Genomic DNA, 24,678 nt, shown 5'->3' on the forward strand with positions numbered 1-24,678 from the left:
GAAGGATGTCAGCTTTCAATTGCGCTTTTGTAATGACTGGATGATTAGAATATGAATTAGTAGGGAAATTAATATTAATTGTTGATATTTTATGATTTTACTTAATTATATTTGTTGTGGGCCCTATTTTTAATAAATATGCATTCAAGTTATAATTTTTCAATTTCGAAGATTTTATTAAACTCTAAATGTATTATATATATATATATGCTATATGTAAAATTTATAATTTGTATGATTTTTGCTCGGTAACAATGAAAAATACGACGGATGGTCGTTAGAGTCACATGGGTTAGCTTAGAACATTTGATCTAGTGTGACAGTTATATGTAGTCTTTGGAATATCGAGAGTATGTGGGGTTATGATTTTAGACTATTTTACCCCTAGACCTATAATTTACTTAAGTTGGAAGTAAATGGCAAAAGTAGAATTTTGTATTAAGAAGCTTTATTTGGTTTAATGATTTATATGGTGGAATAGTTTAGATTACTTTAAATTCTTAGTAAATAATAAAGAGTATTAAAAATCTTTAATGTTATTAGGATAAGTTTTAGAATTTAAATTAAAACAAAAATTATCGAAACTATTTTTTTTTCTCTCTCTCTACATAGTCGGCTAAGAAGAACCAGACCAAACTAAGAGCTTGCTTCTTCCTTTTTATGTGATTTTGGTGAATTCTTGTTGAATTCAAGTGGTGTAAACCCAAAGTACAACCTTAGTGCTTTTCCTTTAAGCTTTTTGAGAATTTTAGGGTTGAGTTTGACCATGCAATCGGGATTTTCGGTTCAGTCTGAACCTTAAGCTTTTAGGAGTCTTTTTCTGGGTTATATTTGAGTTGAAATTAATTTAGATGAGCTAGTTTTGCTGGTTTGAGAAGTGGTTGAGCAAGTTTGACTTTGAGAACTCTAACTTGGCTTAACAATGGTACTTTTTATTTTTGGATATATTTGCTGCTGTTATTGCTTAGATATTGTTGTTAGGTGTCATTATAGGTATTTTGGAAAGTTTGGTTGAGTTTGGGAAAAAACTGAGCGAGGTTCAAAGTTTTTAGGGTTTTCTACAGAGAACTGGTTAACCGTTTATCCACGCAGGACCTTAAGAACCGGTTTAGGCAGTTTCTAGAGCCTTAGTTTTTTGTATTTTCTCGATATTAAGAGTATTGCCATGCTATCTACCGCTAAGAAAACTTCTAATTTTGAGTTTAGATTCCCGAGAAAGTTTTACCAAGTTGCTTACCCGTTTATGTAATTGTGACATATGGCCTCTGTTCAACGCGTGATTTTCCATTCAGATCGACCGACACACTTAAATCAAGAAACGAGGTAAGACTAGCATAGAATATGTATATAAATATATGGCTATGTATGTAAATTACATGTTGTGTATGTGATTCATATACTACCAACACTAGTATGGTAGCGGTATTGAGTGTATTGGTACAGTATGTGTTGTTCAAAGGGTATGATCTAGTGTTACCAATACTGGTACGATTAAGTACGTAGTGCATGTGGTACAACGCTAAGTAGTACTTAGGGTACGATTTAGCCCTACCAACACTAGTATGGGACGAGTACTTAGTGCATGTGGTAGAAAGATCGATCGTACTTCTATTAAGAACGTTCTTAATCATCTATTAGCCTTATGGATAGGTGTATAAGCGTCTAAATACAAGTCGGTGTGCGACATGTTTATAACATGTATTTTGAACATGAATATAAATTTAAAAAATAGGATCCCGACTTTTTGTATGGACATATATAGTTATAAAAATTTAAAGTTTAAATTTAGCACGTTTTTTGAGAAATTCTCTGATTAGCAAATGTGTGCACAATAATTAAAAATTTACTGTAACATATCTAAACAGTATAGCGTTACAACATTATCCGAAGAGAGAAGCCATTGTTGAATCTCGAGGAGAAATTTGTCAAGCAATGCCAGTTTTTTCTTATAGAAGCCAATAGGTTTTGTTCCGAATCCCAAGTTTTTTCTTGGTATTATTCAATTATATATGTTCATGTTCTTGGGGTGCCCTACCTTCCTAGCTAAATCAATTAGTTGTGATTGAAGTGGAAAAAGACAGGTTGTGCTTGTCGATTCAAAGTGGAAAATTACTTGAATGAATGGAGGTCATTGTCATTATTGTCAATGACATTGTCTTTGTCCAAAGTCTTAGAGAACGTTGTGACAAATTGGTATTAAAATGGGGACCAAACTACACTCTACTTTTACACCCATATTCTTAAAACCAAATTAAGTATACTGAAAATTACGTTCATATTTATGAGCTAAAGTCTACATGTAGTACTTATGCAGATTTATATGACAGCGGATATGTAACATTCATTTTTATAATAATAATAAAAGAATTATAAAAACAGAATTAGCGCAGCCCACATTGGGTCCCTCAAAAAATTCGGGTCGTGTTGTGTTGTCTCGTTTTGGAAAGATAGGCCCAACACGATCCATATGCAAAGTTTATTTTGTGGCGTGCCTCGTGTAGGGCCGAATCCAAGTTCGTGTTAGCCCATTTTGCTTATTTGGATCTAAATTGCACGCGCCTACTAGGGATGCACACGAGACGAGTAATTAGCGGGGAGTGCTCTCTCCGTCCCCGTTAAGGATTTTAATCCCCATCCCCGCTTATTCCCATCGGGGACGGGGCGGGGAATCCCCTAATGGGGCGGGAACGGGGCGGGGAATCCCCTATTATAAAAATAAAATTTATTTTAAAAAATTAAATGTATAACATTATTAAATTACATAAAAGATAAAATATTACATATTATTTATTATTCAATATAGTAATTATTATACAAAAACACAACTTCAAAAATTGTAAAAATGATATTAATAAACTAAAAAAAATACAAGCGCATTTATAAAATATAAAATATTAATAAAAAATAATTAATAAATTAAAGGGTCTTCGTCCCCGCCCCATTTAACATTCGGGGACAAAATTTGATCCCATCCCTGCCCCGTTCCCTATTTAGGGGCGGGTCCCCGCGGGGCACCATCCCCATGGGAAAAATGTGCATCCCTAGCGCTTACTTTCAAACTTATATTTGAGACTATTTTCTTATTGCTAAGAGAAAATTGGGTTGAGTTTGAGATTTAAACTTCATCTCCTTTTTAAGGACTCGCCACTTACTTAAATATATTTTTAGGTTTAATTATTTTTATATGTTTTTCAACAATACTTTAAATATGATTATATTAAAAATATTCATTTATTAATAAAATTTGAATACTTATAACTAATAAATATTTGATATTTTAACTCACAAATTAGAGTTGTATATGATTGTTATTATATTTTAATATAATTGAAAAATAAATGAATATTTGTATTATAAATATAATTTTTTTTTACGTGTCGTACATTTAAACTGTAAAGACCGCTTATGAATAATACTTTGTATTATTAATTATTTAAGGAGTATGTATTAATAATTATGGAATGCATGTTTTAGAAATATATTTTATATATCATATATGTTTTTTTATGCTATTTTATACTTAATTACCTAATCTCTGTGATTGTGTTCGGAAGCTGTGGAAAGCGACGTTGGGCCTAGAGAGTTGCATTTTATAATTTAGTTTATTATCGGGATATTATTGTTAGGTATTAGAGGTGTTGTTAATTGGACGGGATTGATAATGTCTAGAATGCCCTTAGTAGTGTTTAACCTTTAGTTTGAGAAAAAGGGCAAATAGGTCATTTTGGGTTAACTTTTGGTGTTTAGTGATTAATGTTTGGCTGTACCCTTTACAAGATTAACATTAATATTAATTCTTTTAAAAGAAAAGAAAAGAAGAGAAAAAGGGATAAATATAGAAAGAAGCTTTGAAGAGAAGTTAGTGTAATTAGAAGTCTCTCTCTCTCTTTCTCTCTCTCTTTCGTGCCGCCTATATCCAAGAAGGGGGAAGGATTTTGTTTGCCGAAATTGAGAGTTTCAGCTTGATTATTGAATCCAAATCAAGGTACATCTCTTTGGTAATGTTATTTAATGTTTTATTTAGGTTTTGGGGATATGTTTTGGTGTTTAAGCTTGATAAGGAGCTGTGTGTGTGTGAATTCAATTTAGGTTTAGTTATTGAGGTTGAGTAGAGTTGTTTCTTACTGTTCTAAGCTGGGATTGAGTTTAAGGTTGTGTTTAATTCTTGCTAGAGCTTAGAAAACCTAAGTTAGGTCTTCAATGGTGTTTTTGAAATTTGAGTGAATTGTTGAGTTTTGTTGATTGGAACTGGTATATTTTAGTGTGTACAGGTATTCTGGAAAGTATTGGAAAATTTGGGGATGAATTGAGGTTGTGGGGTTGGAATTTTGGTTCCCGCATCAGAACCGGAATTCCGATTCCTGGGAGCCTGTGTCAACCTGGGTCGACCGGTTGGTCCCAGGAACCGGACTTCCGGTTGGGAACCGGCCTGCCGGTTGGGGTTTTTTCCCGAACCCTAATTTTTCCCGTTTTTAGGTATTTTAGGGCATTGTCATCCTTTTCATCGATAGGGTTAAGCTTAGTTTGTATTCTAAACCCCCGATAAGTATTTTGGCGAGTCTCTCATCGGTTTTTGAATATTATGGTTTAGTGGCCCCGTTATACGTCGAGCCGCACTTCCACTGTGCCGACCTAAGACACTTGAGCACGGAACGAGGTAAGATAGCGTAAGAATATATATACGAATGTTTAAGCTTGTTTCGGATGTTATTATAAGTACGGTGTTACCAACACGAGTACCCAGGGTACGTCGTGTTCGTGGTACAACACTTAGTAATTCTCGGGAGTACAATCAGGGCTCTACCAACACAAGTACGGAGTTGGTACTTTAGTGCATTTGGTATAGTAGTCGTACTACCCTTAAGAACGTTCTTAATCATTTGGTGAGCTTCGTTGTTAAGCTCGTGCGCTTGATCATAAAGCCGGCGACGTGCTACTTTTATATGTCTTGCATATCTTACCGAGTCCGTTGACTCATCGGTTTGCCATACCTTGTGTAGGTAAAGGAAAGGCAAAGCTTGGAGGAGCAAGCGAGGTGGAACTCGCATGATTGTACATATTGCGGCGGTGCAACCCGAGGGTTTCGATCTTATATTATTTTGAGTCCGTATTTTGGAAATGCATGTCCGCTAAACTTTAAAAAAAAATAAAAAAAATAAATGTATATGTACATATTAGTAAAATATTTTAAACTAGTTTTTTTGATACTCGGGATCCCGATCCGCATGTTTATTAATATATAAATTATTAAAATTAATTTCCGAGTTTATTATTATAAAATGCGGCGTTACGGTTTAATTATCGAGCCACCGGGTTGTTCATCGATGACCGTCAAGATATGTACAATCAAGGCCGTTGTCGAGTTCAACTCACGGTTCCGTAAGCTTTATTTCTTTTTGCAAACTGTTTTAAGATATGTGGTGCTGTGTATATGATTAAATAAATATTAATTGCGGTCCTGAAATATTTGACCACTGTCTGACCTACGTGCCTTGTGGGTTCGCAGGCTAAGTCCTAAATAATGGACGACCAGCGAAACGTTAGAAGGCAGGGTGAATTGGTTGAGACCGGAGGTGGCCTGGGGTGGTAGAAATCCCCAAAACCCCCGTGGACGCGTAGAGGCCGCGGTCGAGTCCCAAGAGGTGGACGGGGAATCCACCTCAGCCCCCGTCGATTGGGAACAAAGGTTTGCCGAGATGCAAACTAGAATTGAGCAACAAGAAGAAGAGATCCGCGACTTAGGCAACGGGATGCCCCCGTCGAGCCTCCCCGCAACCAGCCGTTGCAGCCTGCAGCCCCTGCGGTGCCACCGAGCGCATGTTGCTGGTAACCGTATGGAGCCTTTGTATGAAAGGTTCAGAAAGCAAGCGCCTCCAGTATTTCTGGGAGGCCCTGATGTGGTAAAAGCTGAGCAGTGGTTGACCGTTATTGAGAAAATATTGAACTTTATGGGAGTAGCTGGAAATGATAGGGTGGCGTGTGCCACATTTCAATTTCAAGAAGATGCCCTGATCTGGTGGGAAATGGTATCCCTCACCAGAGATGTAACTAGAATGACCTGGGAAGAGTTTCGAGAATTGTTTAATGCCAAGTATTACAACGAGGCAAGCCCGCAAAGGCAAAGCGGAAGGAATTTATTGAGTTGGTACAAGGTGAGAGTATGTCAGTGACCGAATATACCACCAAGTTTGATCGTTTGGCCAAGTTGGCCTCCGAATTGTACCAACAGATTTCAAAAGAAGAAAGAAAAATATTTGGCTGGGCTGAATGCCAAAATCAGACATGACTTGGTTATTACAACAAGTGATACCACAACCTATGCAGAAATGGTTGATAAGGCTCTTCGAGCTGAAGGAGCAGTCAAATTTTTACAAGAAACCCGAGAGTCTTCTGGTGTTGGTGGGGCTACTACTCTCCCTATGTCGGGTCCTGAGAAAGAGAGTGGGGGTTCTACCTTTGAACAGAAGAAAAGAACTTTTCCATCTTCGGGAAGTTCAGGGCAAGGTAAAAGGTTTCGAGGAAACCAGAATAGAGGAGGACGTCGACTTATTCTTATCCCGAGTGCCCGCGTTGCAAGAAGCATCATCCCGGGGCTTGTAACCGAGAGCCTCGTTTTCAGTGTGGTTCGGTGGGACATCTCAGGAAAGATTGTCCTCAGTTGAAGAAAGAGGAACCAAAGCCTGAGGTCAAACCTGTACCTGCACCTGCTCGTGTCTTTGCTATAACTCAGGCAGATGCTGCTGCCAGTCCTTCAGTAGTTGCAGGTCAGCTTCTAATCAATGGTTTTGTTTATACTGTTTTATTTGATTCGGGTGCTACTCGGTCTTATGTATCATCAAGACTTTTTGATCAATTTGATAGACCTAGTGAGATTCTCGAGACGGGGTTTGGAACCCTGTTGCCTAATGGGGAATTAATTATTTCAAGAAAGTGGATTAGATCCGTAATAATTAGAATTGAAGATGTAGAATTGAGTGCTGATCTCGTGGAGTTGCCATTGGCCGAATTTGACATTATACTTGGTATGGACTTTTTGTCTAAATACTCTGCTAGTATTGATTGTAAACGGAAAATGGTGACTTTTGAACCGGAAAATGAGGAACCTTTTGTTTTTGTTGGTTCGGTTCAAGGTTCTCGTGTCCCTAGAATCTCAGCACTGAAAGCTAGGGATTTATTACGAGATGGATGTGTTGGATTTCTCGCAGTGGTAGTGGATTCCAGTAAACCTGTGTTACTTGGGCCGAAGAAGTTAATGTGGTTAAGGAATTCCTGGATGTATTTCCAGAGGAATTGCCGGGATTACCACCTCAGCGTGAGATAGATTTCATCATTGATTTAATCCCTGAGGCAGAACCTGTTTCAAAAGCACCCTACCGAATGGCACCTGCTGAATTAAAAGAACTAAAGATACAACTCCAAGGGATGTTGGATCTAGGGTTTACTCGGCCTAGTGTGTCATCTTGGGGAGCCCCTGTGCTATTCGTGAAGAAGAAAGATGGAACTCTTCGTATGTGTATTGATTATCGGAGCCGAATAAGTTAACCATTAAGAACAAGTATCCTCTCGCCTTAATTGATGATTTGTTTGACCAACTTCAGGGCAAGACTGTATTCTCTAAAATTGACTTGAGGTCTGGGTATCATCAATTGAGAATTCGAGAAGAGGATATCCCGAAGACAGCTTTTCGAACCAGGTATGGTCACTATGAATTCCTGGTTATGTCTTTTGGGTTAACAAATGCTCCGGCAGCTTTTATGGATCTCATGAATAGGGTATTCAAGGATTTCCTCGATAATTTTGTAATTGTATTTATCGATGATATTCTTGTATACTCTCGGTCAGAAGCAGAGCATGAGCAACATCTTCGAATGGTTCTGCAGCGACTTAGAGATCATAAACTCTATGCAAAGTTCAAAAAGTGTGAGTTTTGGCTGTCGCAAGTGTCTTTTCTGGGGCATATTGTTGGAAAAGATGGAATTATGGTTGATCCAGGAAAGATTGAAGCAGTGAAGAATTGGCCTAGACCTAAAACAATAATCGAAATTCGAAGTTTTCTCGGTTTAGCGGGTTATTATCGACGTTTTGTGGAAGGATTTTCCAAAATTGCGATGCCGTTATCCGAGTTAACTAGGAAGAATCAGCGATTTATATGGTCAGATAAGTGTGAAAAGAGTTTTCAAGAGCTGAAGCAACGATTGATTACAAATCCCGTTCTAGCCTTGCCTTCTGATCAAGAAAAGTTTGTGGTGTATTGTGATGCTTCTAGGCAGTGGTTTAGGCCGTGTGTTGATGCAAGCAGATAAAGTCATAGCTTATGCTTCTCAAGAATCGAAAGATTATGAGCAGCGTTACCCAACTCACGGCCTAGAACTTGCAGCAGTGGTGTTCGCCTTAAAAATTTGGCGACACTACCTGTATGGTGAAAGGTGTGAGATCTATACTGACCACAAGAGTCTCAAGTATTTCTTCACACAGAAGGATTTGAATATGAGACAGAGAAGGTGGTTAGAATTAGTAAAAGACTATGACTGTGAAATCTTGTATCATCCTGGAAAGGCAAATGTTGTGGCTGATGCCTTAAGTAGAAAAGGACCTGATCAAATAGCCAACATGGTTATGATTTCCTCACAGCTAGCCTCGGAAATGACTAGAGCAAACATTGAGTTGGTGATTGAGGAATTATTTAATCTGACACTTCAGTCAGATTTGTTGGAAAGAATCAGAATGGCTCAGTTAGAAGATTCAGAATTGACTAAGATTCGAGAAGATGTCTTAGCGGGCAAAGCTAAGGACTTCTCCATTGCTGACAATGGAATGCTGTTGTTTAAGGCACGGGTGTGTGTCCCTGATTTCATTGAGCTTAAGAAAGAAATTTTAGAAGAAGCTCATACTACCCCTTACTCATTACATCCAGGAACCACCAAAATGTATCAAGATTTGAAGCCCTATTTCTGGTGGTACGGGATGAAGAGGGATGTAGTGGACTATGTCACTAAATGCCTAACCTGTCAGCAAATCAAAGCCGAGCATCAGCGACCGGCAGGGTTACTTCAACCGTTAACTCTTCCGGAATGGAAGTGGGAAGACATTGCGATGGACTTTGTGGTTGGCTTGCCTAGAACCACAGGAATGTACGACTCAGTTTGGGTTGTGGTGGATCGTTTTACAAAGTCAGCACATTTCTTACCTGTTAAGGTAACCTATTCAGTGGATCAGTATGCTGATTTGTATGTGAAAGAAATTGTTCGTCTTCATGGGGTACCGAAGTCAATCATTTCAGATAGGGACCCCAAATTTACCTCGAAGTTTTGGATGAGTTTGCAAAAGGCTATGGGAACTAATTTGAAGTTCAGCACAGCCTTTCATCCTCAAACAGATGGTCAATCTGAACGAACCATCCAGATACTTGAAGACTTGCTACGAGCTTGTGTTATGGATTTTGGAGGGTCATGGAGTAAGTATTTGCCCCTGATTGAATTCTCCTATAATAATAGCTATCAAAGTACCATAGGAATGGCTCCCTATGAGCTGCTCTATGGAAGAAAATGCCGTTCCCCAATTCATTGGGACGAAACAGGAGAACGGAAATACTTGGGCCCTGAATTAGTCCAGAAAACAAATGAAGCAATAGACAAGATCAAAGCTCGAATGCTTGCTTCTCAAAGCAGGCAGAAAAGTTATGCAGACCCCAAGCGACGGGATGTTACATTCCAACCTGGTGATCATGTCTTTTTGCGTGTATCCCCGATGAAGGGAGTCAGACGTTTTGGAAAGAAAGGTAAACTGAGCCCTAGGTTTATTGGACCTTTTGAAATTCTAGAAAGAGTTGGGCAAGTGGCTTATAGATTAGCCTTACCTCCAGCATTATCAGCAGTACATAATGTATTTCATATTTCCATGCTGAGGAAGTACGTGTCTGATCCAATGCATGTTTTGAGTTATGAAGCATTGGAATTGCAACCTGACTTAACATATGACGAACAACCAGTGCAAATTCTGGATAAAAAGGAAAAGGTTCTCCGAACCAAAACCATATCATTAATCAAGGTACTTTGGAGAAACAGTAAAGTGGAAGAGGCCACTTGGGAATTGGAATCTGATATGAGGGCCCAGCATCCTGAGTTATTCAGGTAGATTTCGGGGGCGAAATCCTTTTAACGGGGGGATAATTGTAAAGACCGCTTATGAATAATACTTTGTATTATTAATTATTTAAGGAGTATGTATTAATAATTATGGAATGCATGTTTTAGAAATATATTTTATATATCATATATGTTTTTTTATGCTATTTTATACTTAATTACCTAATCTCTGTGATTGTGTTCGGAAGCTGTGGAAAGCGACGTTGGGCCTAGAGAGTTGCATTTTATAATTTAGTTTATTATCGGGATATTATTGTTAGGTATTAGAGGTGTTGTTAATTGGACGGGATTGATAATGTCTAGAATGCCCTTAGTAGTGTTTAACCTTTAGTTTGAGAAAAAGGGCAAATAGGTCATTTTGGGTTAACTTTTGGTGTTTAGTGATTAATGTTTGGCTGTACCCTTTACAAGATTAACATTAATATTAATTCTTTTAAAAGAAAAGAAAAGAAGAGAAAAGGGGATAAATATAGAAAGAAGCTTTGAAGAGAAGTTAGTGTAATTAGAAGTCTCTCTCTCTCTCTCTCTCTCTCTCTCTCTCTCTTTCGTGCTGCCTATATCCAGCAAGGGGGAAGGATTTGTTTGCTGAAATTGGAGAGTTTCAGCTTGATTATTGAATCCAAATCAAGGTACATCTCTTTGGTAATGTTATTTAATGTTTTATTTAGGTTTTGGGGATATGTTTTGGTGTTTAAGCTTGATAAGGAGCTGTGTGTGTGTGAATTCAATTTAGGTTTAGTTATTGAGGTTGAGTAGAGTTGTTTCTTACTGTTCTAAGCTGGGATTGAGTTTAAGGTTGTGTTTAATTCTTGCTAGAGCTTAGAAAACCTAAGTTAGGTCTTCAATGGTGTTTTTGAAATTTGAGTGAATTGTTGAGTTTTGTTGATTGGAACTGGTATATTTTAGTGTGTACAGGTATTCTGGAAAGTATTGGAAAATTTGGGGATGAATTGAGGTTGTGGGGTTGGAATTTTGGTTCCCAGACCAGAACCGGAATTCCGGTTCCTGGGAGCCTGTGTCAACCTGGCCGACCTGTTGGTCCCAGGAACCGGACTTCCGGTTGGGAACCGGCCTGCCGGTTGGGGTTTTTTCCCGAACCCTAATTTTTCCCGTTTTTAGGTATTTTAGGGCATTGTCATCCTTTTCATCGATAGGGTTAAGCTTAGTTTGTATTCTAAACCCCCGATAAGTATTTTGGCGAGTCTCTCATCGGTTTTTGAATATTATGGTTTAGGGCCCTGTTATACGTCGAGCTGCACTTCCACTCAGGCTGACCGGCACACTTGAGCACGGAACGAGGTAAGATAGCGTAAGAATATATATACGAATGTTTATGCTTGTTTTGGATGTTATTATAAGTACGGTGTTACCAACACGAGTACCCAGGGTACGTCGTGTTCGTGGTACAACACTTAGTAATTCTCGGGAGTACAATCAGGACTCTACCAACACAAGTACGGAGTTGGTACTTTAGTGCATTTGGTATAGTAGTCGTACTACCCTTAAGAACGTTCTTAATCATTTGGTGAGCTTCGTTGTTAAGCTCAGGGCAGCTTGATCATAAAGCTGGCGACGTGCTACTTTTATATGTCTTGCATATCTTACTGAGTCTGTTGACTCATCAGTTTGCTACCTTGTGTAGGTAAAGGAAAGGCAAAGCTGGAGGAGCAGTGAGGTGGAACTCGGCATGATTGTACATATTGCGGCAGTGCAACCCGGAGGGTTTCGATCTTATATTATTTTGAGTCTGTATTTTGGAAATGCATGTCCGCTAAACTTAAAAAAAAAATAAAAAAAAAATAAATGTATATGTACATATTAGTAAAATATTTTAAACTAGTTTTTTGATACTCGGGATCCCGATCCGCATGTTTATTAATATATAAATTATTAAAATTAATTTCCGAGTTTATTATTATAAAATGCGGGCGTTACATAAACTAATTTGTTTATATGTTTGTATTATAGAGGGATTAACTACTGTAGGAAGTGTATATTTGAAAACCTATCATTTTTCTATATTTTTTCCTTCAAGCTTATTTTGTTTAAATGCTTGTTGTGATGTGTCATTTTACAGTATTGTATCTTTTTTCTCATGTTGTATTTTTGCTTTCTAAACTCTATGTTGTTTAACAAAATAAGTTGTGATATTTTATAATAGTTATTAAATTAAATTATATAAAACTTAATACGTAATTGCACTAATAATAATAGTGCACTCCTAGATAGTTCTAGGTACTATTAATATTTTTTAATATTTCTCAAAATAAATTATGTAATTCATGCCCTCGAAAGAATGGTCAAAAGGAAAAATTAGGGAAAAGAATTATGAGTTAACTTATGAGTATTGCTTTAGCATCAATTATGGAAGAACGGTAAAATTTGGTTTGTTATTTTGGTCAAATATGGAAAAATAAGATATAGCCACAAAAATTAAATAATAAATCAAGCTCAAGCTCTATGTATTCAATCTACTCATAGCCAACTATCAAAGACTAGACATAATTTCTAGTTGACTTTTGATTTTTTTTTTTTGATTTAATACTAGTTGACTTTAGATATTTTTCCTATGTGCAGCAAAGAGAGACGTGATTTGAGTAATTACTGGATATTTATGGTAAATATTTTTATAATATTTATACTCATTTAATAAATTAATTTTCATAATTAGAATATAATTTTCCACATTTCAAGCATATTTTATTGTTATTTGCCCATTGATATAGTGGGTGTTTCTAATTTTATTACAATTTAATGCAGTTTTATTATTGATTAAGTAAAACTTATTATTGTGATATTTTATATATAATGTATTTTTTTTTTTTTTTTTTTTGAAGGAAAATGGTAAAACTTTATTAGAATGAACTTTCAACCATTACAATAGATAAAAGATCAGCAGGAGCAGTACTCTCACTGAAAATACGATCTGAATACAAACAAGAGCTACGAGCAAGACAATGTGCAGCTTTGTTTACAGAACGTTTAACAAAATTAATAGTGACTAAGGGTAAGGAAGCCAACAATGTACGACAAGCAGACACATGTTGACCAAAAGGAGATGGAATGAATACCGAACCTCGAACTGCTTGAACAACAACCAAAGAATCCGTCTCAACATCAACCCGACCCCATTGGTGTCTCTTTATCCAACTCAGAGCCTCCTTAACCCCCACAACTTCAGCTATGGCCGGGTCCACGCACCCCTCCAAGAGAACCGTGAAGGCTTCAATGAACCGCCCATCATGGTCTCGAGCCACGCCAGCCGCTCCAAATTTTCTGTCATTTGCAAAGATTGCGCCATCAACATTTACCTTAATCTTTCCCATAACCGGTTTCACCCAATGCTCCAAGTCTATGTTCGAACCCGAGGGAACAAATAAAGACCCCATTATCCTTTGTTGAGCATTTCTCCATTGATTAAGGACTACTCTTGCCAATAGGATAACCTCTGCCGCTGACAATGATTTCTCCCGCCAAACTAGCTCATTTCGGGCATGCCAAATTGCCCAAATCACCATTAATAATTCCTCCTGTGCCATAGTAGAATGCTGAAGTATCATCTGACTAAACCAATCCCAAAATGACGTCCAAGACACTGAGACCATATTTAAACTCGACCTCTGCCAACATGATCTTGCAAAGGGACACAGAACCAATAAATGGATGATCGTCTCAGACGATTGGTGACACATAGGACATAGTTGATCCAGAGGAATGTGCTTGGTATTAAGTTGAACTTTAGTAGCCAAACAGCCTGTCAAAGCACGCCACATAAGTTGGTGAACTTTCGGGGGGACTTGAAGCTTCCAAGCGATCTTCCAGATTTTTATCTCAAAGTCACTAATGTTAGTGACCTCAGCCTGATGTAGCAAGCGATAGGCCTCCCTTACAGTGTAAACACCATGCAGATCCAGAGACCAATACCACGTATCTTATATATAATGTATTAATAGTGTGGTAAAGTCAAATAATTTTTTGGAGGGTTTCTTTATTTTATTTAATATTTTACTAGCATTATATATTTATATATTCATCCTATTAGTTTTTGAGCTTATAAGGACATTGGTCCTATTATTTTTATATATTCATTTAGTATTAATTTTTTGAAATGTCTGAATCTATTTCTTATAATTTAGTATAATTATTAGGCATGCTTAGAATTATTATTTTAATTGAAAGTATAACATTTTGTTATGCAATTTTTAGGCCTTATTTAATTCTGCCAGCTCATTTTTTAGTAATTTTTATTCTTTATGATTTAAGTATTTTATTTATGGTTTTTTCTTTTTAGTTATATATTAATTTATTAGAGCCTTTATTTTAATTATATTTAGGTATTAATGTAAATTTATTTTCATAATTTCTTTATTAGCATTTTTTTTTCTTTTAAGAATTAAGTTACCTTAATTCTATTTTTTCTACTTATTTTATACCTATTTTGTTTAATTTTATGTCTTATATCAAATTTTATAACTTCTATTTTATTATATATATTATTAAAGACATTTTTTTTATAATTTATTTAGTCTTACTGTGAAATCTTTTCTTATATTTTGTTTCGCTGATAGCATTAATTTTAAATTTCACAAAGTACATTTAATTTGTTTCCCTCATATATTATATTGATTGTTTTTGAAGTATTTATGATAGTATTTTTATTATTATATGTTTAAAGTATTTGTGAGACCTCACAGGTTTTTGCACTATTTTTTAATAGTTTTGATGCCTTTTACAGTTTATGTGTCTTTTATGGCGTTTTGTGCCATTTATTATAGCTTGTCCCTATTTGTTTAGGGTAGTTTTGTTTTATGGTTAATGGGCAAGAGAAGTGATACATTTTGTGCTCATGATTTCTACTTCAACGACCTTTCACTTATAACAGATAAGTATTTCAAATCTTTTTAACTCCTTATAAATTAAGGGGGATTTATTTACCATCGTTCCTTCACATTACCTTTTTTTCTTTATATTGTGTGGTAATAGAGTTTATTTTTCTTATTTTGTAGGTTATTTTGTGAAGGGCCTACACTTAAAGAGCATTTATCGATAAATTTATTTTTAAATATAATCTGTTTGACATTGATTTTCAGCAGTTTTAAATTAGGGTGCTAGTAGCCTAGTATGTTGTTACTAGCCAAAGGGTAATACCTTTGGCTAGTTTTACTTAGAAATTTTGTTGGTGTTTTAGTTTTTTGTAATGTTGAACTAGTAACATGGGTTGTGTGTTAATTCTATTTTGTTTTTTAATTTTATTTTGAAGATCGTTATTCTAATATAACTGTGTTTTTTTGTTCGGTGTTGCGATGTTTTTTCAGATTTGGTAGCTTTGGCGACAACTTTTAATTATGAGAAGGTGTTTGCTGTTTGAAGACGTTATAACTTTATTGTCTATATTTCCGGGGGCAGTTTTGTCTCATGTGGCTCGCGATTTGTTTTCTACAACTCATGGTTGGCAAAACATGCCCTTCGGTTAGACGATGAGCTATCTTGGTTCGAGGAGGCCGATTGTGGTTTGCTGCTTTGTTAATCATGTGTGACAATGTTCACCACGTCAAAAAAAAAAATGCTTGTTAAACATAAATCCAAATAAAGCTGAAGTAGAATAGTGTTAGAGAGTTTCATATTATTAATGTATAGAAAGATAATAAAATAAATAAGATAAATAATAAATATAAAAGATAAACTACTCCTATTATTAATTAGTTTTGAGATAAAATCTCATTCATTTTAGGGTAAATACCATTTTGGACCTTCTGTTTTACAAAAGTTACCAATTGGACCCTGTGTTTTGTTAAATGACAAAATGGACCCTGTATTTTCAAAAATAGTACAAATAGGACCCTGAATTGATTTTTTATCAAAATAAAGTTTAATTATAATCCGATCTAAAAGTGATATGACAAAACTGTTTACATTTTTTGTATCTGTTCGTATTAAGCATTGTCTTCAAGTTGTTGTATTAAAAAAAAAGTTGTCAAAAATTAAGCTCAGGGTCCTATTTTTACTATTTTAGAAAATACAGGGTCCATTTTGTCATCTAACAAAATACAGGGTTCAATCTGTAACTTTTGCAAAACACAGGGTCCAAAATGGTATTTACCCTTCATTTTATCATAAATTTTAACAAAGAGAGAGAACTAAATATATTGACTTATATATGTCACCATCAGGGCCGGCCCTAGGCATAGGCGGGCTAGGCCCGTGCCTAGGGCCCACACTTTTCGGGGGCCCAAAATAAAAAAATTAAAAAAATTATTAGCCTTTTATTTAAGTAAAATTAAGTGTATTATAAACAATAAATATTCATAGCTTAGTTGGTTGAGGTGGAAGCCATAATGTTCAAGGTCATGAGTTCAAATCCCATAACACTCATTTTTTGATATTTTTTCGTCTTGGGCCCATATATTTTCAGGGCCGGCCCTGGTCACCATGCCTTCTGTTTGGTTAAGGTAGACTCAATATATTTATTAATGTTTGCCTTTATTTACTTACTAATATATTAATAAAATCAATAGTTACTAAATAATGATCATAAAGTATAGAAATTAAATAAACTAAATAATCAATAGTTACTAGACTTACATAAGAAAATTACTAGGAGGTAGAGTTATCTATAATTTATAACCTCTATAAAAGAGGCAATATTTTTGGGCTTCTAAATTTTGAATTACCAAAAAGTTCTCATTTCACACTCTTAGTTTATTATGTTGAGGTTGTTCATATACAATACATGTGGTGATTATTTTTTTTTCCTTTTAATTAAATTATTTATTATGTTGAATGATTTGGTTTGATTTATTAATAAAATCAAATTTTATTCAAAAAAAAAAATATAAACTTATACAAAACATGTTTTGATTTTTTTTCTCTCATGTATATATATGTATATATTTGTAGGGATAATGAGTGAAAAATAAATACTTGACTCTTAATTTTCTTTTCTTTTAAGGAAATTTAGCCTTAAAGTTTATTACCTACATAATTTACTATGATTTATTTGTTATAATTTCACATTAAAAAAATAATTTAATATTTTTAATTTTCTACTTTTTGTAGTATACATTCTTCCATTTTTATTTTATTTTACTTTTGATATTTTCTTTTAAGAAGAGAGAATAAGTTTGTATTAAAAGTTCTTTAGGACCATTATTAAATTGTGTTAAATATAAATGAATTATGTTAGATTTTATCGCATATCGTTAACAAAATACCTTTCAATAAAAAATATAAAAGGAGAATTACCTCATATACTATTTTTTAACTTTTTTTTCTTTTTAAATTTATAGTTTGGGTTGCTTCGGTGGTTGTTTCGGTAGTTTCTATGTAGATTTTGGTTGCGATTTAAGTTGCTTTGTTAATTGTTATGTGGATTTCTATAAAAATACAAAAAAAAAAAAAAAAAAAAACTGCTTTAAAATGTAAAAATAAAAAAACCTCATATCAACATTATGCTATATTTTATACAAAAATTTACTTTGTGATATATTTGTATTAATTTTTAGTATTGTACTCCAATGCAAAACTATAAAATTGGATTCATACAAATTTATGTTCAATTAATACTTCTATAAAAATACCAAAAAATAAAAACATAATTCTATTATTACATTATTATCTAAAACAATAAAAAAGAATATAAATAGTTTATAATGTAATGTTATGGCCTATATCTATATTTATTAATAAAATATTAAAAAACATAAAAATAAATGAAAAATAGTGTATTTATAGTGATATAAATATTAGATTATGTTATATTATGTGCTAAATTTAGTATATTTTTTGCAATGTATCAATTTTGGCACAATTTTTAAAATACTGTTGGAGCAAATTTTTTACAAAATAAGCTATACACATCACCTATTTGATGCATCGCCATTAGAGATACACTTATGCAACTCTTTAATAGATGATGTATCATTATCGTGTGAGTGTCATACTAATGACCATATGATAATTATATTTTATAATGAATATGCTAAGTGAAATTTATTTTACTATTAGTCTATTAAGTACATTACATGATGCATTAAAATTATACGTGCGTAGCACGTGTTGTTCCAACTAGTATATATAAAATAAATTGGAGAATCAATAGTAATAAAGCAAGGATAGATAGATGAAGACATCCATTAATTATTATTTCATAAGACTCTGCCCTCCTCATTAAAACTTTATTATAAAAAAAAATAATTAAAAAAAAACCTTGTAGGAACAAAATTCTGGTAAAGATAGAGTACATTATTTTCTTATCTCTCCTTCTTTGCAGCCTCTATTTCAACTGATGAAATCTTTGACTCCATGCACACCAATTTTATATACTAACTTCTCAAATATTATTGTAGGAAGGGCTTTTGTAAATAAATCTGCTAAATAATTATCACAAGAACGTATCTTATGAACATCTATCCCCTTTCTTCTTAAGCTCATGCGTGAAAAAAAAACTTTGGTGAAATGTTCTTAGTTTCATCATCTTTGAAGAAATTTCCTTTCATTTGAGCAATACATGCAACATTATTTCCATACATGTTAGGATTAAAATCACTTAATTTGTCAGTAGTTCCATCTTATCACTCATTAAATGAATCTGAAGAAAGTTGTTGTTAGTTATAACAGTTGGCTTTGTCACCAACTTAAAGGGAGTCCCACCAACATCTATAAGTGTCTCTACTCTCTCAAGAAAATTTCCAATGCTCTTACTTCAGATTTCAAAGTCAAGTTTAGAGAGAGAAAGATAGAGTCTAATATCACAATGAGTGTGTGTGGAGGGATGTTATGAGAGTATCACTTTTGAAGTGATTTCTCTCATTGTGTGTTGTGGTAATTTTACACGCAATTATACGTATCGCTTTAACAAGTATTACTCAAGTTTAGGACTCTTTCAGGGAATCATAGGTGCACAGTTCTTAACTACAATTCTTATAAGATCAACCTCTCTCTTTGTGAATCTATTACTTATTAACGATACGTATACTTATATCTTGAAAATACCACAACAATAAGACTTCATTAAAAGTGCATCAAACACAATCACATCAGTTTCTCAACATCTTTTAGTCTAGCTGGCTTTCAATGGCGGACGAAAAATTTCAATCCAAATGGAAAGGAAAATCTTTAGTCCAAGTGAAAGGCCTAACGACAAATTAAGTTTGGCCTTTCCTAGAAGATTTTTGCAACTTCCACAAGTTACACTAGGTGGTTGACACGTGTTACCAAGTAGATCAGAACCCATCAGCCACGACAGTTGTCAGTAATAGGCCAGGCTTGATCCGCTACTGCTCCTCCGCAAGCACATCACCATTCGGTGAGTCTTCAATGATTTGGGCCAAAGAGAGGCTCGTAGAGATGGATCCAGCCCAATAGTGTTTGACTTACAAGACTAGTGATGGAGAAGCTGAATAGAATCGCCGATGCAAAGTTTCTTTCTCTCTAGACTAGATAGATAGAGAATTAGTTCAGTAGTGGGGTAGTATAATAAATAAAGAAGAAAAGTTAAAACTTAAAATATGGTATTCCAAACTTTATTTACAAAAATATAGCATAAAGAAGCTCATACAAATTGTAAAAAAAAAAAAAACTAAGTCAATAATCTTTATGCATTAAAAAATTGTGCCATAAAAAGTTAAGTCTTTATTTTTTTTTCATATATTGTGTAATTTATACTATTGTAATGACTTTTTTAAATCTCATATTTAATGTTTTAAAGCTTCTTTGTCTCCCTATTTGAAACATAAATTAGAGAAACCAAATGTATGGAATATCACAGAAACTAGTTTTTTAAACTGAAAAATCGGTTTCTTAATAAACAAATCTTCAACATAAGCATATAACAATTAAAAGAAGAGATAAAATCTATAACATTAAGAAGTTTTTGAATTTAAGTATGAGTATATAACTATATATCAACTATTTTTTAGACGTATGTACGGAACTATTTTCGTAGACTATATATATATTATATTCTCTACAGTGATTCAATTAAGAAACTAATTATTAGATTGTTTTTTTCATGTTATTTTTTTAATGAGTTTTTTTTGTTGGTAAATGAGTAAGATTCTATTGCCCAAGAACCTTTAAAAAAAACAACTTAGTTGAGCAAACACAACTTGTCAAACCAAATCCTATCCTTTTTACCTATCTTCTCTCTTTTAAAATGAGAAAATTAACCTATTACAAATCTCTTTCTTAATTCTATTTACAACAATATGAATACTATACATTCTACATCCCAAAAGACAATATTTCTTGCCTCCCAAATTCTGTAAACTACAACATTAATAATAGTTGTGTACACCTCCTTCCGAAATTCAGAGTGCTTACATCTTTTTATCCACTTCAAGCTTTTTTCTAGATCCCAGTTATTGACACTAATACCTGCCCAAAGAAGCAATTACACTCAAAGAAGATATGACTATGAGATTCAGATTTGGTATTACATAAAAGACAAGTATCATTATTAATGATATCAAACTTGGTAAGTCTATCTCAGGTATTCAATCTCTTCTTGCAAGCCAACCAAGTGATGAACTTGTGTTTGGGAGTACTATGACGATTCTAAATAAAGGAATTCCACACCTTTGTGCTAAAATTTTCAGACTCAAAATCAGCAATGCTTATTTTCTTTTTTATCTCATTCTTAACCTCCACAATTTTCTTCCAAGACCAGCTCCCCCCTTGTGGAGCATTACAGCTTCACCAATCAAATTTTTTAATATAGACTGTATTCACCCATTTAACCAACAAGTTATTCTTTTTTTGGACAATATTCCAAATATATCTTCCCAAAGCACCTGTATTCCATTGCTCAATATTTCTAAAACCCAAACTACCATAAGTTTTAGGTTGACAAACCTCATTCCAAGCTACCAAACCCGGGGCAGTAGATTTAGCATTTCCTTTCCATAAGAAGTTCCTACAAATACTGTTGATTCTCTCCAAAATATACTTCGAAAGAATCATTAATTATGCCCAATAAGTGTGTATTGCAATCAAAACTAAATTTATTAAGACACATCTCCCCGCATAAGAGATATTCACCATCTTCTCCACAATATTGTCACACTCTACTTTTGAGATTTTCTTGGAACAAATAGGAATTCTAGGATATCTAAAAGAGCTTTTAGAATATCTTGAACAATCAATTATATTTTGAATATCATCCTTATCCATTCCAAAGCAGTTAATAGTCATTTTGCTTACATTAGGAAACAAACTAGAAGTTTCAAAAAAAACTCAAAAAGACCCGAAGTAAAGATTAATGGACTGAACTTCTCCTCTCAAAAATAGAAGAAGATCATTAGCAAAGCATAAATGGTTCAATTTCAACGGAGAGCATCTTGGATGGAACTTAAAATCTTTCCTCATAGAAATTTTAGTCATCAATCTAGATAAGTATTCCATGGCCAAAACAAAAAGGAGCGGAGACATGAGATCTCCTTGTCTTAGACCCCCTTTTGAAAAAAAAAATAACCATGAAAAGTACTATTAATCATTAGAGAAAACTTAGGAGTAGTAACACACTCCATAATTTTTTTTTGGACAAAGTGATTAGAATCACTTATGAATTTACGACGCCCACGTCCGTCACCGGCGCTGGAACCTCCTCGAACTAGGATAGCTCATCGTCTAACCGCAGAGCATGCTTTGCCAACCATGGGCCGCTAAAATCTTAGAGCGAGTCCCATGGGACAAAACTACCCCTAAAAATTTAGACAATAAAGCTATAACATCTTCAAACAACGCTCCTAACTCATCTGAAAAAAAAAACATCAAAAAACATAATAAAATTTTAATTAGAAAACTATCAAACTGAAGGGAATCAACCAAATACCAAGACTAAGCAACTAGATCTACCTAGAACTATCCATTTGACTAGTAACAACTAAATTATAACATTCACTTATCAAAAAAAGAAAAAAACTAAATTATAACATTCTACTTCATAACCTTCTTGGTAACACACTCCATAATTAAGTTCACAAAATGAGTAGGAAAATTCATAAGGCATCAAATTGATTTTCTTATTATATTAATATATGGTTTGCTAAATATTTATTTATTGTAACTAATTTTGTATTTAATTTTTGTTTTAACTATTTAAGTAATTGATTTATGTTATTAATTAATTTTTAATTTAATTATTTTAGGTAATTAGTATTTCTAAATCCTATTTAATTTATTTTTTTCATTATTTTACGTTTCATATAAGACCTACCCATAGTAATACAATAAAAACAATAAATGGATTCTAAAAAATTTAAAATTCATAAAAATGTAAAAAAAACCCGAGATTTGTATTTGTAAACCTTTTTGTCATTCTTTTATGTCTATGAAAGAACAAAATATCTAATATATATTTTCAATGGATTAATCAATTGAGTTATAAGGAAGCTAGTAGTAGTAGTCATGATTTCATGAACATCAAATCACAGACAGAGTCTCTTTTCATATAACGTGTGTATCAAGTAACACATTATATCACAAATTTTTCTTTCTTCCAATTATCATTTTCAGGTCACTCTTTTCTTTTTATTTATTAAATTTTAACATAACATCAAATTATCCAGTACATAAAATCCAAGACTACTTCTTGATCATCACTCTCTTTCTCTGGCTCTGCTTCAATGGCACCCATCCAGAAAAAGTCCACACTCCGACCCCTTTTCACCTTGGTAGTGGATGAAACCGCCATTGTCCAACATAAGCTGGTAAATCTTCTTTTTCATTTGTTTTTGTTATAAACTTAGATGAACAAACTATACATTCTCTTCACTATAGAACATAACTAATATGCTCTGCTTTTAATAATATATAATGATATCCAACAAAATTTGTATTTATTCTTTTGGGGTTTGGTTCTAATTTTATTTATTTATTTTTGGAGTATCTAATGTATGGTGGCTTAATCATTTTCAGAGGATCCCAAAAAAATGTGTGATGTTATTTGGTGAAGAGCTTGGTGAGATGGGTACTCTTACTGTTCCTCATGGCAATGGTAATCGAGCATGGAAAGTAAGAATAGTGAAAAATGGAAAGAATAAGAAGAAAAAGTGTCATAATAACAACAATATTTGGTTTAAAGATGGTATGGAGGAATTTATTAACTATTATTCCATTCACTTACACTCCATTTTACAATTCACTTACCAAGGAAACTCAATGTTTTCTGTTCGTATTTGTGATGCTTTGGGTTCGGAAATTGATTATCCATTTGATGAAGAAGATGAAGATGAAGATGAAGAAGATGATGATGATGATGATGATGATGATGATGATGAAGATGGTGATGATGATGATGATTATGTTTGTAAGTCATATAAAAGAAAAAGCTTTAATAGTCAAAAGCAGAGTGGCAAAAGAACAAGTGTTGCTTCCAAAGACCATAATTCCAAACAAAGTTCACAAGGATTTTGGTGTCATGTAAAACAAGAACAAGTTGATGATGATGATAATGATAATGATGAACATGAAATGGTTGTTCCAAGAAGCTTTGATTATCATAAAGGAAGAAGACTAGTCATGTCCAAGGGAGCTAAGGCAGCTCAAGCGGCTGCCTATGCATCTAAGTCCAAACTACACAATCCTTCATTCATGGGTATTGTGAATCAACATAATATTAGAATGGTAAGTTATGTATATATACATACATTTATATTTGTCAAGTTAATTAATAGTGTTATAATAATATTGTTTTTGGTTTTGGGATTGTATTAGGCAGTCCCTGCAGAATTTGTGAGAAGGCACATGAAATTTTGTGTAGATAAGAGTGTTGAAGTTGAACTACAGCCACAGGCCAAGAATGATGAGAAAATGAAATGGGTTGTGAGTTGTTGTCCTATGAAGAAATGTGGTACATTAATGAAGAGATTAGGGAAAGGGTGGTCTTCTTTCTCATCCAATCAAAACTTGAAGAGTGGAGATGTTTGTGTGTTTGAAATGATTCCCAACCTCAATGCCAACGGTGATCTTGTCTTTAGAGTTTGGATTTATCGTGCAGCTAATTATGAATGAAATGTTTATTTAGCACTAATTCTCTTTTTTGTAGTTTTTGTTGGGTGACTTTGCTTGATTAGTTTTGTTAATGGTATTGTGTTTTTTTTTCTATACATGTTAGAATATTGTCGTTTATTAGTGGCTTTTCTTGTTTGTAGAAACATTGGTTCTTAGAATTTTTTTGTTTAAAAGGGATTTTTGTCTTTGCTCAAGGTTTTACTTTGAGTGTCTCACTGAATCTGTTTACTCATGCATGTATTCCACAGGAAAGAATTAGAATAATACAAATATCAGCATTTTACATTAATTCAACTCATATAATCCTGTTGTTAAGTAAGATGATGCGGCAACTCATAATCTATTATAATTTTTTTATTTTGTAGATTTTTTAAATTATTTTTTAATTGTTTTTACATTATTGTAGTCTATTACTCTACTCTTATTAATATTTATTCAATAATAAGTATCTATGTAACTTACATTTGAACCGACATAAGTCATTTATAATTTTTTTTGGTTTTTTTTTTTTTTTTGGTGATTC

The 24,678-nt window shown here is 33.7% G+C and overlaps 1 protein-coding gene across 2 annotated transcripts; it reads left to right on the forward strand.

Moving 5' to 3' along the window:
- Nucleotides 1–249: 249 nt before the first annotated feature.
- On the forward strand, nucleotides 250–24,453 carry LOC115717024 (B3 domain-containing transcription factor VRN1). 2 transcript variants are annotated; one of them, XM_061116058.1, is made up of 4 exons: nucleotides 250–1,323; nucleotides 22,712–22,852; nucleotides 23,061–23,768; nucleotides 23,859–24,453. In XM_061116058.1, exons 2-4 carry the CDS (start codon nucleotides 22,769–22,771, stop codon nucleotides 24,153–24,155), a joined length of 1,089 nt encoding a protein of 362 aa, XP_060972041.1. In that variant the 5' UTR covers nucleotides 250–1,323; nucleotides 22,712–22,768; the 3' UTR covers nucleotides 24,156–24,453. The 2 variants fall into 2 exon arrangements, with proteins under 2 accessions (XP_060972041.1, XP_060972040.1); XM_061116057.1 differs by lacking the exon at nucleotides 250–1,323 and having other exon boundaries at nucleotides 22,579–22,852.
- The last annotated feature ends 225 nt before the right edge of the window (nucleotides 24,454–24,678 follow it).

The sequence above is a fragment of the Cannabis sativa genome, chromosome 5 (assembly GCF_029168945.1).
Source record: "Cannabis sativa cultivar Pink pepper isolate KNU-18-1 chromosome 5, ASM2916894v1, whole genome shotgun sequence".
NCBI lineage: Eukaryota > Viridiplantae > Streptophyta > Magnoliopsida > Rosales > Cannabaceae > Cannabis > Cannabis sativa.